Source organism: Lithohypha guttulata (genome assembly GCF_036872675.1).
Source record: "Lithohypha guttulata strain CCFEE 5908 chromosome Unknown scaffold_8, whole genome shotgun sequence".
NCBI lineage: Eukaryota > Fungi > Ascomycota > Eurotiomycetes > Chaetothyriales > Trichomeriaceae > Lithohypha > Lithohypha guttulata.
Genome location: NW_027042757.1, coordinates 203,187 through 215,991, shown reverse-complemented (window position 1 = coordinate 215,991; position 12,805 = coordinate 203,187). Strand labels below are relative to the sequence as shown.

Sequence of the window (12,805 nt, the reverse complement as noted above, 5' to 3'; positions counted from 1 at the left end):
AGCTCTTGTACAAAAATCTGGGTGATATAACTCGAAATCATTGTGTCTGCAATAACGTGCCTCTCGTGTGCTGGCCTAGGATGTGTTACTTCTCGCGATGTGTGCTGCCACTGAGGCTGTGATTTCAAATCGGTCTACACATCGATCCCCTCTTCTAGTTGCGATACGCGCAACTGGGGACTGAATTCATGAATCAGTCCCGTGGACGCAGCGTTGTAATGTCATATCAAAGCCTGGCATTGCAATGTGGTCCAGAAACGTAAGTAGCGATGTGTTGACATCAATTTTGGGAGTGGAAGATCATAGCAGCGTACTGATCGATCTGGGCTTGGGTTTGGTGATCCCATCTGGAATCACCTCGGATCGGTTGTACGAGCACGTCGGCGAACGATTTGAGGAGGGTGTCCACGTTCTTGACCATGCCAATACTGAGCACCTTCCAGTTGTATCGGATAGTGCACACGTTGTCGTACCGGATGCGAGACCATTTATTGAGCGTCTGGTCGTTATCCATCCGCACGGAAATTGCCTCCCTGTACAGGCCTAATCTGACCTCTTCGTCATGCGACCATTGACCTTGCGCTTCGTCAAAGATGATAGCGTGTTGCAATATTTCACAACGACTCAATCCTCGTTTGAGCACGCCCTTTTGTTTGTTGCTGTAAACAGGACTGTGAGATTTGGTGTTGTTATCTCAAAATGAGTGAGAGAAGATACTGACAGGCACAAGCAGTGGGCAAACAGTCTTTTGACCACTACCATTGGTCTTCTTGTTTCGTAGTACTCCTCACTCGTACGTCCTTCAGCGTCTTTACCTTCCGGGATGTCCTTCAACTGCCCCTGCTGCCGATGAGACGGGCGTCCATTTTGGCCATGTGGCTCAGGCCACAGTGTCCAGAATACCTGTTAGCTGTCAGCCCTCGATGCGCCGTGTGAAGGTGGAGACGTGCTCTTCCTGGCTCGAAGAATTGAAATTTCTTGACCTCAAAGCCTTTGTGTGCATCCATCAGCAAGGTTTGCGCCGTGCGGACTCCTGGAGAACTACATACCATGTGGTCTGCCTGGTTGACGCACAACAGACGATTTGTCGCCACCATATGTGTTTGAGCTTTGTGTCGTACTGCGTCTACGTCTTAAAGCTTGTGCTGAGGATGAACCTGACACTTGTCCCTCGCCCTCAATACTGGTGTCGATGGTTTGCAAATTCGAGAGAGAAGATGGCTCATGGTCTTCGAGACTGGTCGTTGCGCTAGTTTCGATTAGATCTGTAGGCCATTGAGGCGGACACAATTAGATACCTACAAAGCGGCATCAATATCATCCAGAGTATCCTTTGGGTCCTGTGTTGGAAGTGAGGCCATGTTTGGCAGGTGTTTGAATGCTCAAGTATGCGTCGTCATTCCACGTTATCGAGCAATAGGGAGAATCGAGAGGTGTAGTATGCTTATATTGCTGGCCACAGCCCTTTGGTCACTACCAACCGGTGACAATAGGCCTGGGACAGTCGTCGCATGGTCGGATAAGAGCCAATAGGAGTTAGAATAGGAAAGCCGGAACAAACCCTTTGCGACATCTAAGCAAGACATGCTCCAATGCATGTATCAAGTGCCAAGAGCGGCTATCACCACGTATTGTGTATGTAAAGTCCAAGATAGAGAGCTCGCCAATGGCAGGGGAACTGCAAACACCGTCGCGGCAGAACTTGCACAAAATGTGATGAAGAGGCAGACGCATCAGTAGTGCCAGAGCAAAGGACGCCAAAAACGATCTGCCCGAAGCTGAAAGCGGTGAGTATCCATAACCTTCGCATTACTAACGCTATCTTAGAATGACCCACTTGCCGACCACTGGCAGTCATTATCCCTATACCACGCAGCAATCAGGCTGAGCGGCACGCCCGAGCGCATGCTACTGTACTCCCTGCTTCTGAAGACTGAGCTTGCTTCAAACATGTCGAGGTCGTTCAGACAACGTCCTTGAGGCTGGTAATGTCTCTGTGCTACTTCCGACGTCCACACTCTTCACTGTACATCCGATCCAAATGCTAAGCACCTATATGCCTATCAGTAACTCCTACAAATTCGCCTTGCAAAATTGGTGCAACAATCATCCCTCGCCACGTCGCCGATGTCACACGAACCACAGGTTGATTAGTCTGCGCTCTTTGGTCTACTGTGTCGTTATCTAGTAGATGACAAGGAGAAACCGATAATAAAATCACTGACGCTGATCTGAATTCTTGCACTTTGTCTCGTTAAGTATTCGAGGCGCACCTATGGATGGCCTTATCCAAGTGCTGGCAGGGACCGCAGACAGCAAGCGTTCAGGCAAAGACGAGCGCACCCCAATATTCAAAATCTCCGTCCCGACGCAACGATGTCTATCACAAGTCCACCACGTTCCTTGTTTCAACGAGACTCGGTTCTAGCAGCTAGTATCGAATCAAGGCTCAATCCTACGCCTCCTCTTCGCGCAAGACAGACAGTTGGACAAGACGATCTTTTGGTCGGTACAGGCTCAAGTCGCGGCGGGTCTGGGTCATCAATCATCGTGCGGTCGAGCGCAGAAGACCGCGATCTTCAAGAAAGGAACTTTTGGAAAACCCACAAAGGAACCCCAGAACTGCGAGATACAGATTTGTTGCAAGCAGATCCTTTTCAGGACGTCGGGAATCTGGCACCGCAGCTACTTTCTGCGTCACATTTGGTTCGTCATGCGTTCAACGACATCCCAGAAAATGCATCGGGTGTGGCGCTTTTCACGACCGCACCTGTCAAGGTAACAAGGCATCCCAAAAAGCCAAATCTACAGGCACTAGGAAAGCGTGACATTGTGAAGTCATATGCCGATGACAGTCCCTTGTTCATTCTGCCTGACCCTCGTGAGCGTCCCAAATCTGATATTTGCAAGTTGCCTCTATCGAGCTCTGACGAGGCTGCTCCCACTTATGGCGTTGTTGAATACCACACCTCTCTGAACTCAGATGCACCGAGTACTTACTCCTCGTGGTGTAGTAAAGACGACCAGGTGCTTCACTCTCTTCTCGAAAATAGCATAAGCAACAGGGATATCACAAAAGCCGCTGAAAAAGCAGAATCGCATGCTGTCCTACACAGGAGCGACGAGGTAAATCCCGCAGTGTCGCAGCTGCATGGCCAGATGTCTCTGAAGCCTCAGCAAGATTTGGACGAAACCTCAACGGCAATCGTGCCAGATCGTAGTGGAACCTCTATGCCCATACGCAATGGTTCCATAGCGAAAAGTGTTACTACGAATTTGTCTGCTGTCGCCGAAAGCAACCACTGGTTAGCTGACCAAGAGCTAACGTCGCAGCCACATCGGCGCCGTAGTGAAGGATCAGGTAACGAATCATCATCACACCCATTTACTACGACAAAGCTCTCTGCACCTGTTCGACACGACACAGAAACCAATACATCTGCCTTGCTGCAGATCTCTTTTAGCGTGCTGAGTGACGAATTACAACGAGCTTTCGTGCGTATACCACGCAATAATCTTCGAGATCGCATTCTCTTCGCAAAGGAACACGTGACGATGTTGAGGACAGAAAACATCTATGAACTTCGAGTACAACTCTATGCACAATGCTTAGCTTTCGCGCGCGAAGGACAAATCGTGGCTGCAGAGCAATGTATGCAGTGCTTGACAATCGCACAGACCTGCAAAGACCTGAAGAGGGACGAATTGGGACAGCATCTGGAGGACTTGCTCAAAGATTTCTCACGTGCTCGAATTGAGTTTGACAAACTGATGAATGCATTGAGAGCAGCGATGCGAGCAATCTCTGATGGGCGTGGTAACACCACACCGCCTGCTCCCCAGATTCGAGAAGCGAACCCGACAACCGAAAACGTCCCTGCGCAAGATCTTATTAGCCAAGCCGAACATGCCCCTCCACGTCCAGATCCAATCCCTGGAACGTCCGCGGATAACCAAAGTTTGCGACCGCCAGATCAGACAACTCATGAAACGGATACTCGTGATCTAGTGAAGATCAATGTCACGAGTACTAAAGTAGAGTCACAAGTTTGTGACTCCAAATATCTCATGAAATTTCTTGCGTTTGACGACAACCAGTACGATAGCATCGCTTCTTTCTGTGACAACACGCCTGCCATCTGGGAAGAGGATACAGATATTCTTCAGTCTATGATACATCACTACTTGCGTAAGGAAGATTTTTCAAAAGCTCGTCGAGTGGCTCAGAGGCTCCTAATGCTGAGTTTCAAGTGGAGGAAGTCAGCAACTCCAATCGATCAGCTCAACTGGTTAAGGAGCCTTTCGCGCAGTAGAGAGCTACGAGAACAACTGGATCGGAGCGCTGGTACAGTACTGGAAAACATGCAGGCGCAAGCCTCACGAACATCCACACAGCAGCAGACTCGTCGTGAACGCCGTGACAATGCGGCTCTGCCGATCCGCAGACCTGCAGCGTCAATCCGCGCACCGAGTCACTCCAGTGAGAACGTTGAGATAGACTCCGACATGATGCTGTTGGGATCCATACCAGAAGGTAGACAGCCTCCAAATAGGCCACGAGGCTCGTTCGTTTCATCTAAGGACAATGACGACAGCTATGAGATCGCCTCCATAGCCTCTTCGTCGGAACGCACGCGAAATAGGAGCCTTTCACAGCTTTCTGACATAGACTCTGTTGCTGGTGGCAGGAAACCATTGGGCCCACAGTCTCCCGTTACCCAGTTCATGGGTCCGTCTACCATTGTAGATGGGAACTGGCCGAAAGAGGTCAGAAAACCTCTTCGTTCAACATACAAGGTTCATTATGGCATCGACGAGCTTGAGAGGACCTTTGCGAAAGGAAGCCTTTTTGCAGTTTTCTGGCATGAGAACCATGGCCGTAACCCTCAGAAGGCCGGTGTGCTGAATGAGCCCATACCAGTAAAGCCAAATAGCAAAGGCTACGTTACACATGTCGCGAACAGCGAGACAGTTTACAGCCATATTCGCCGCTTCGTGGTTGTGCGGGCAAGGAAAGGGTTTTGCGTTGCATTGCCTATCACGTCTTACTCTAATCGGGGAGTGTCGGCCAAGAACATTGAGAACCGAGAGCACAACTCTCATTGCATCATCCATGACAGTGCGCGTTCACCGGTGCTCATGCCCAACGAAGCACCTTTCACCAAGGATCCTGTCGCAGTCAACATGATCAAAGGAGAAACGTTGTCGGCGAGCAGTCGTCTTTGCTATTCTAAACCATGCTCTATCGACCACAATATTAAGGCGAGGTATATCGGGCGTGTTGTTGACGAGCACGTCAATCAGGTGCTGCGTGATTACCGAGTAGAGCACATTGACGACGATTAGCACCATCAACGGAGACGTGTCCCAACCGCAATCACTTGCAACCTTGTTCCCGAGTGAAATGAGAACTTCACACACAAACACCGTGCCACACGAATTCATGCGCTTTGTACTTTATTGTGATCAAGAACATCGTGTAAACTAGCGCTCTTCTCGACTGTTGCGCCGTCACATCGTCGAGCAAGCTGGGTCACTTTGGCCATTCAACCTGAGCACACCTTACATTGTGCTATTTTTTTGTACTAATACAACTATTTTACCAGTCTAAAAATCTTGCGGCACTGAGTATATTCACCTAAGCGTCCTCGCATTACTTCTGGAATCTTTCTCACTTCACAAACTGTATGGGCTTCAAAAATGCCCGAATTTCACTGGGACTTTCTGCCATTGAATGACAGGTGTGTGTTGTTGGGATAAAGTTTGGCACTTGAATAGCGTAACCTGCACGGATGCAGTGATGTGCATGCAGCAGATCTAGCTATGCAATCGCTGGTAATGTTTGGGAATTGTCTGGAGCTTCAGTTGCCTTGCTTGCGTGTGGCATTAGAGTAAGGCAAGAATTTGGTACAAGCTCGTGAATTCGGCTGCTCAGAGAGACCTGTTTGGCTGGGTCCGTTGAACTCGACGACGATTTCGGGCTAATGGTTTCAACTATTGTAGCATTTTGAGAGTGAAAGATACAACTGTATACGTATGCGTACCATGACAGTAGCGTTCATCGAAATGATGGGAAGTTTCAAATTGTTGAAGTTGCTGTTCTGTATCGAACGTGTAGGGTTAACCATATCAAAAATTCGGCACAGATCCTATGAGGAAACGTTGCCGAATCAGTGTTTGCTCGATACTTCCACTGCTATCACAGATTTTATCAGGCACGAACCTAGAAGATACTGGGCGCCGTTGTAGGTGCAATGACTCTGCACTGCAGTCGTCTATAGTACTGCGTGGGCTTCAGCATAGCAGAACGCTGCAGTAACGCAGCAATACTACCAGTGAACACCGCTAAATTAGTCCTCGCTCTCTCAATCTAGACCAGCCATGCTAGTCGCAGTCTACATGCAACTTGACTCAACCATTTCCGAGTCGGTCGTCGAACCAGCATCACAATCTTGGATCGGCTCGAATTTCCACTGACCGTTGAGGAGGCACATCGAGGATCAGCCGGAACTACTGGATTTCTATCGGGCGTATTGTGTCGGCCAGCAAACATGTGGGCTAGTGTGGTATGTCAAACCCATGTCTTGAGGTGCTGAACGACAGACAATCACATTCCGCCAGCTCCTTCACCACAACTACGTACATGGCTGTTCTAGTCCGTGTATTCTAGCCTGTTCTGAGCCTCCTTATCACGGAAGTGAAGGTATTTGCACGTGGTGGTAAGGTCGTGAAGAAGAGCGGCAGTGCTAGTTTCATGGCAGGCAAGGCGATTGGGTACATTGAGCTCGCCGTGAACTTGTGGTGCTTCTAACAGCCAATTACAACCTAGACGACTAACCTTCACAAGCCGTGAATTTCCTGGGTTCAAAGCAATCGGCAAGATCCAAGTCTGCCGATACTTCCTCTCACCCGCCGTGGAGTCGTCGAAGGTTTCGAAGATCCGAGAATTACGGGGTGAGCAACTTGCCCACGTACTTTTGAGAAATGCTACACTTCACTGGAAAACTGTGTAACAAGCGGAATTTGGATATTCATTGTGCCACCTGCTTGTCACAAGACGGGTCATTGGTCGTTTGAGTCATATCAGTCTAGTCAGTACGACTCTTGGAAATGAGTTCCAGAGCAAGAGTTTGATGCGAAATTGGTCATCTGACTTCAAAGCGCTGAACCATGCTCGCGATGCATGTTCGCAAGACTAGTCTGCAGAAACGGTATGCAGCCATTCCTGCATGCTGCACGCGCTCGGTCACGAACGCGAGTTTCTGATACCGAGCAAATGCGCCACACGAATGCGTGGTCAAACCACCATGCTTAACTTGAGCGACAATAGTCTCCAGTACATGTGTATGCTCCTACCATGAGATTAGAGCTATATCGTCTTTGCCGCGGACTACGACTTCGCAGCAAAAGAAGCGAGAATCAAAACTATTAGTGGACTAATTCACAATCCGAAATAGCTTGGACATTTGCCACTTTCTAGTGCCAAAATGCAGAAGAACCCAAGCGGCTGCCACCCCTCATTAATCAAAGAGTCCTGATACCAACACTGTACAGCTGTCGAACAGCTAGCCACAAAAAATTATTAGTTGTCCCGTGACCGTGTAGCCAATAAGTAATCCTTTCAATCGTCAACGTGAAATCATAGCTGCCGTGAACTCCTGAAAATTGACCACAACAAGACGACGCACATCATGTCTGGTGGAATATACGTTTTCACTCAAACCTCAACTTCCACAACTTATAGTCTACTCATATCCGCATATGGTTATGAGCAGCAACAGGGTTCCTGAATCGCGTCGATGGGGATGCGGTAGTAGTGAACCCTGATAACGTTTTGATATCTGGTCTTGCATGCGATGATGCTGATGTTAGGACGTATAGCACTGACGTGCACCCAACTTAACCAAAGATTTCATCCCTGACAAAGCCAATCAAGGCCTCAAGGTCTTCAGGGGCGACCTGACCGACGTCCATGACTTTGAGATTCCATTCAACATTGTAGGGTTTTCCAAGGTGTACACGGCTGGCAGGGTCAAGCGAAGCGTTCTTGACCGTGACTACAGCGATCTCTCTTTTGTTCGATCTTGGTTCGTTCTTGAAGTATTTTGGCCCTTTGTCCTTGTCGTAGATGACAGCGTGCGCATTGATGTCGTCCTCGGAGAGACCGGATTTGAGAAGACCGCGGCCACCATACGTCCCAATCGACACGCACCAGCATGAACCATGCCTGTTTCTGATGACTACCATTCTGCGGATGTGAGTGAACACAGTTGATCCAAAACGAGCTTGGCTCAAAGCAGGATTCAAGTCACGCAGTTCCTGTTGACCAGGATCCATTAGTGCATCAGTTGTTTTCTTTCTAGGCTCACCCGCTCCTTCGTGCCATAGAATTGCAAAGACCTTACCAGGCTTGAACCAGGTTCCTCCCCTCTGCTTGTAAGCAGGATTGAGTATTTGAACCGCTGGATTGTCAGAAGTTGCGGGATCGATTGCTCTAGCGTTTGTAGCTCCAAGCTTGTTCGCATTGTTTGCCTCCGTCCCAAGTCTGGCAGTCAAGCCCTCCAGAGCAGTACTATCAGACGGTTGTTCCTCTGCTACCTTCTGCTTGACAAGATCCTGTATCTTATATATCGTGGTCGAAAGATTTCTTTGGTCACTGCTGCCCGACCTCTGCAGACTCCGAAAATACTCATCCAGGACTGAAGCTTTCTGGTTCTTGCTTACTTGTATCAGAGCCAAACAATAGGAACAGCATATCGACGCCATATGCTCCTCCGATCGCCAGAATTCCACAGCCTGCCTCATGAAATCAGTTTGAACCTTTGCTACGTTGTCTTCTGATAGAATCTCCGGATGGCTTCGCAGGAAATTGATGCGTCTGATGAGATCATGTACGGGAATGTGCACAAAGTCTTGATACTCAGGACGTCTCAGGACTGTAAACGAATAGCGCGCTTGCGCGCCTGGCTGGGGTGCTGGTTGGCTGGCCGGTCGATTTTTCGGGCTGAGGTTCTTATTCTGTTTCGCTCGATAAGCGAGGGTTGTATGTCTGTACCCTTGAGTCTGTCGCAGGGATGACTGTTCAACGTCGTCAATAGGGAATGGTTCTTGCTCCTCGTCATCTTCATCTTCTTCTTCGTCGTCTTCTCCCCATCCTTCTAGTTCTTGCTCTTCGCGTTCCGCGACTTCAAGTCCAGGACTATGTGAGCGGCAGTTGCCCCTTGACGACGGACCTGCCGTTTCACTATGAACTGATCAGTATACGCTCTTGCTAGCTGAACATATTGTTTTAGCATCTATCATACTGGTCTTGAAATCCTCGGGAGAAGGATCGACCAACATCGGTTGGATTGGTCAGAGGTTCGGAGGCTATATATCTAGGACTATACTCCATTAGCTACGAAACCCATGGGCGAACATCGGAGATGCACTTTCGATTGTCTCGCTCATCCTGGTGAGCACGAAGGGGAGGCTGCTGGTTCCTGGAAGACTGCTCTAAGTAACGTCAGGGGCAAGGTCGCAGTAGTGAGTCCGAATTGCATACCTTGCTTCTTTATACGTGCTGCATGTTTATCGGAACTGGACATAGTGACATTCCAGTAATGTCAAACGGAGGACTAGGCCAGCGAATTGTCTTAGGGTATCGCATAACATATAGCTTGTTTTACAGTAGCAAGCTGGACGAGTATCATGGAAGAAGAGCCACAGAGAAGGTGTTCGGACACTAACCGACCGAGTCTTGCCAGCAGTCATGTTTTCAGCACGATTGACCATGTGCTGTTCATGCCGGCAATGCAGCAGAGAACGATTTGGCTCCCCCACTAGCAGACCGAGGCGCTTAATTCTTCCTGCTTCAAGTTGCGCAGGAAGCACACAACTGCTGTGCATCTGCTCCACCATGCTGCAAGTTCAAGATTTAGCGTGAATAAGAGGACATCTCGGCCTTTTCAGCAAGCGTTCAGGTAGTTGTTGCTGAAACTCAAAGTGGCGTCTGAGGGTCTGATATTGGTGGCCGGGACGAGCCTGGCGTGAACCCTCGGACAAGTTGTCCCGAGTTCTAACATGGGGTAGCTCAACCCTGGTACTGGTTGAGTTACGTATTGGCAAGGGACACGTTGCTACTCGTCCGCCTCACTGAGATGTCGGAAGTGCTCTACCATGGTTTGCTTGACGACTGCGACAGACACTGGCAACTCGGAGTATACTAGTAGTTCAGGACAAATCGTTGCCAAGCACATTTCACTGATATACAACGGCCCTCATTTGCTGCATGACCATAGTGCGAAAATGCCTCGATAATTTGACTCCTGCGTCGAGCTTCAATCACATATAGTGCAAGGCTTCAGCATGGAAGACGTTCCGAATGGATATGAACGGTGTGTTCACCATCGGGTAACGACGTTATAACTGACATGCCAGAATTCGAACGATCGAACGCGCGTCCGATTCATCCAGACACTCAGTCTGTTCTCAACGATCTTGAGCCTGAGCCGAGCCCTGATAACAATCCATTCTTCCATCAAAGCTCGCCCGTACCGGATCCTGAAGATGCCGATTATACAGACTATACAGCACTGCTACAGCAATTGCCCGTATTCGAGCCATACGATCGTCGCGCGAATACATCAAGCCCCATAAGTGAGTCGGGCACAAAAGATCAGCGCATAAGCTGGATGACCAGTGCCGGACAGAGCCGTAATAGTAGCACGAAGCCCGCAATCTCTCTTATACCTTCTGCGTTCGTCAGCAGTCTGACGAACGATGAGTCAAGGCGGAGTGACCAGCAGCTGTTGCCAGTGCAAGAACACGGTAAAGCATACGAAGAGGTCAGAAGGTCAAACGCCTTCGTTGCCTCTCTAGGCACTGACTTGCAGGTTACTCTGTTGCCGAAGCTGCGCACCATCGAGTCCAGCCGCGATGGCCTGCTAAGCGCGCAGCTATCTGTTGAGGCGACCGAAAGGCAGCTAGCATTAGTACGGCAGGGCTTTAGTCAGAGAGTAAAGAAAGCTAGGGACATCTGCCGAGATCGTGAGCCGCCGGATGCAGCTGCATGGACACGAGTGCAAAAGACTATTACCAAGTTAGCCGACTCGTTACTGAAGCTTGGGACTGCCGAGAAAGTCTTGCAGTCGCAACAGCGTCGGGTCACCCTTGAACATGGACATCTTCGAGATGCTGTCAACGATTTATATGGATTGATCACTGCGGGTGCTAGGTTAGGCGACAGTGAGGCCAGTATGGAGGACCAATTGTTTGAGAATCGTGCAGCTCCTTCGACATCTCCTCCTGCACCTCCTGCTTCTGTCTTCTCCTTACCGCATGATCCGTACGTGTCCGCAGCTCTACGCTATGACTCAGCGTTAAGTGAGACGAAGCCACCGTCCAAGATCCGACATGCTGATACACCTTCCATCAAGTCTTCGCGTAATAGTGGACGGCTCGGGAACGCACAACCTGAGCAAGCAGCCTCTGGTCGAGCACGCCCTGCCAAAGATATATTAGATACTACACGATCACGTTCGAAGCTTTTTCCGAAGCTAGCTAAATCGCAACGACCAGAATTGGTTTGTTGGGGTGCACAATTCTCCTTTGAAGGACTCGACGTAGTTGCTGCTCAGGCCGAGACCTGCGACACACTACGTGCCTCCGAAATGATCAGAAGCATTCGCCAGGATGACCTTCAACCTGAGTTATCAACACATATTGCTGAGAAACCTCCCAATGAGGAGCAAGGCCCGTCTGACAGTTCCATGCAAATTCGGCGTGGAATGGCTCGAAAGTTCTTAGACATCAATGTACCACTGTTTCATCTCAGCGACCTCATCTCCATGTGGGGTTCAAGCATGTCACAGAATACATGGACTGACTTGCATTGGACAAGACGTTACAGTCAACCCCCAGCGAAAGGAAGGAAAGCTTTGGACGACGTAGTAGGAGAACATGGTCCAAAGGAATACGCAGCCTATATTCCTCTGTTGACAAGCTTCCTTAGAGGTCTTGATCTTCATTCTCACCCAATTTCATTGCCACTGAAAAGAGCAGAGTCGATCCCAAGTCTCTGGGTGGAACCCGACGGTCAGTTATCCCACTACTGATCTCTCCGTTAAGCTAACAATATTGCTACAGTGCACCGGTCCCAATCACCCAGAAGCCAGTCTCTACGTGAAGAGACGGCACGCTATTCATCTCTGCGTGTTCCTGCAACCCCAACAACCAGTTCGCCGGAGAAAGCCCAAGACGCTGCAGCTGTGCCTGCAGCAAGAAGTTCATCTGAAGTGACCGAGAACAGAGATGGCAATGCAAAGCAAGTTCAGGACAATGTTCTCGGAACTACTGACACAGACGAGGCCAAGCCCCGGACAAACGCAGAGACCTTCACGTTGGATATCTGCCAGGACTGAAGGAGCAGATCTTACAATCGACGCAAGATCTTGTTCATTGTACACATTAAATCTGCTTGCGGCACAGCTGTAATCTATACTATTCTGCCTGGATTCGGCGAAAGGCTGTTACGCCATGTCGGTCGGGTTCATATCGTTCTGCAATGGTGCGGGATCGTAGTAGCAATCAGATTACTGGATTCAATTTCCGGGCATTAGGCATAGTCATACAAGGTAGGAGTTAGGGTATGTCTTACTTTGTGCCGGCACGTGCGACAATTAACTGTAACATTATTCAGTCGTAGGCAACCAGCCAACAATTCTGTATCCATGTGATATGATATTCACCGGAGCTGAAACAGTACTTTATCAACTTGCATGACTGTGCTTACTCACTGGTATGAGGGAACCATTCTATCAATCTA

General features: G+C 49.3%; 4 protein-coding genes across 4 annotated transcripts; 2 read left to right on the top strand and 2 right to left on the bottom strand.

Annotated features, from left to right (window-relative positions):
- Positions 1-280: 280 nt before the first annotated feature.
- On the bottom strand, positions 281-1,361 carry LTR64_008210 (uncharacterized protein; the record flags this gene model as incomplete). The annotated part of the gene is made up of 4 exons (XM_064902525.1): positions 281-671; positions 904-991; positions 1,050-1,249; positions 1,303-1,361. 4 exons carry the CDS (start codon positions 1,359-1,361, stop codon positions 281-283), a joined length of 738 nt encoding a protein of 245 aa, XP_064751001.1.
- A 1,015-nt stretch (positions 1,362-2,376) lies between these two features.
- On the top strand, positions 2,377-5,346 carry LTR64_008209 (uncharacterized protein; the record flags this gene model as incomplete). Its single annotated transcript, XM_064902524.1, has 1 exon — positions 2,377-5,346. One exon carries the CDS (start codon positions 2,377-2,379, stop codon positions 5,344-5,346), a length of 2,970 nt encoding a protein of 989 aa, XP_064751000.1.
- Positions 5,347-7,899: 2,553 nt separating this feature from the next.
- On the bottom strand, positions 7,900-9,587 carry LTR64_008208 (uncharacterized protein; the record flags this gene model as incomplete). Its single annotated transcript, XM_064902523.1, has 4 exons — positions 7,900-9,244; positions 9,306-9,383; positions 9,432-9,495; positions 9,545-9,587. The coding sequence occupies 4 exons, from the start codon at positions 9,585-9,587 to the stop codon at positions 7,900-7,902; spliced, it is 1,530 nt and encodes a 509-aa protein (XP_064750999.1).
- Positions 9,588-10,412: 825 nt separating this feature from the next.
- Positions 10,413-12,401, top strand: LTR64_008207 (uncharacterized protein; the record flags this gene model as incomplete). Its single annotated transcript, XM_064902522.1, has 2 exons — positions 10,413-12,075; positions 12,127-12,401. The coding sequence occupies 2 exons, from the start codon at positions 10,413-10,415 to the stop codon at positions 12,399-12,401; spliced, it is 1,938 nt and encodes a 645-aa protein (XP_064750998.1).
- Positions 12,402-12,805: the final 404 nt, after the last annotated feature.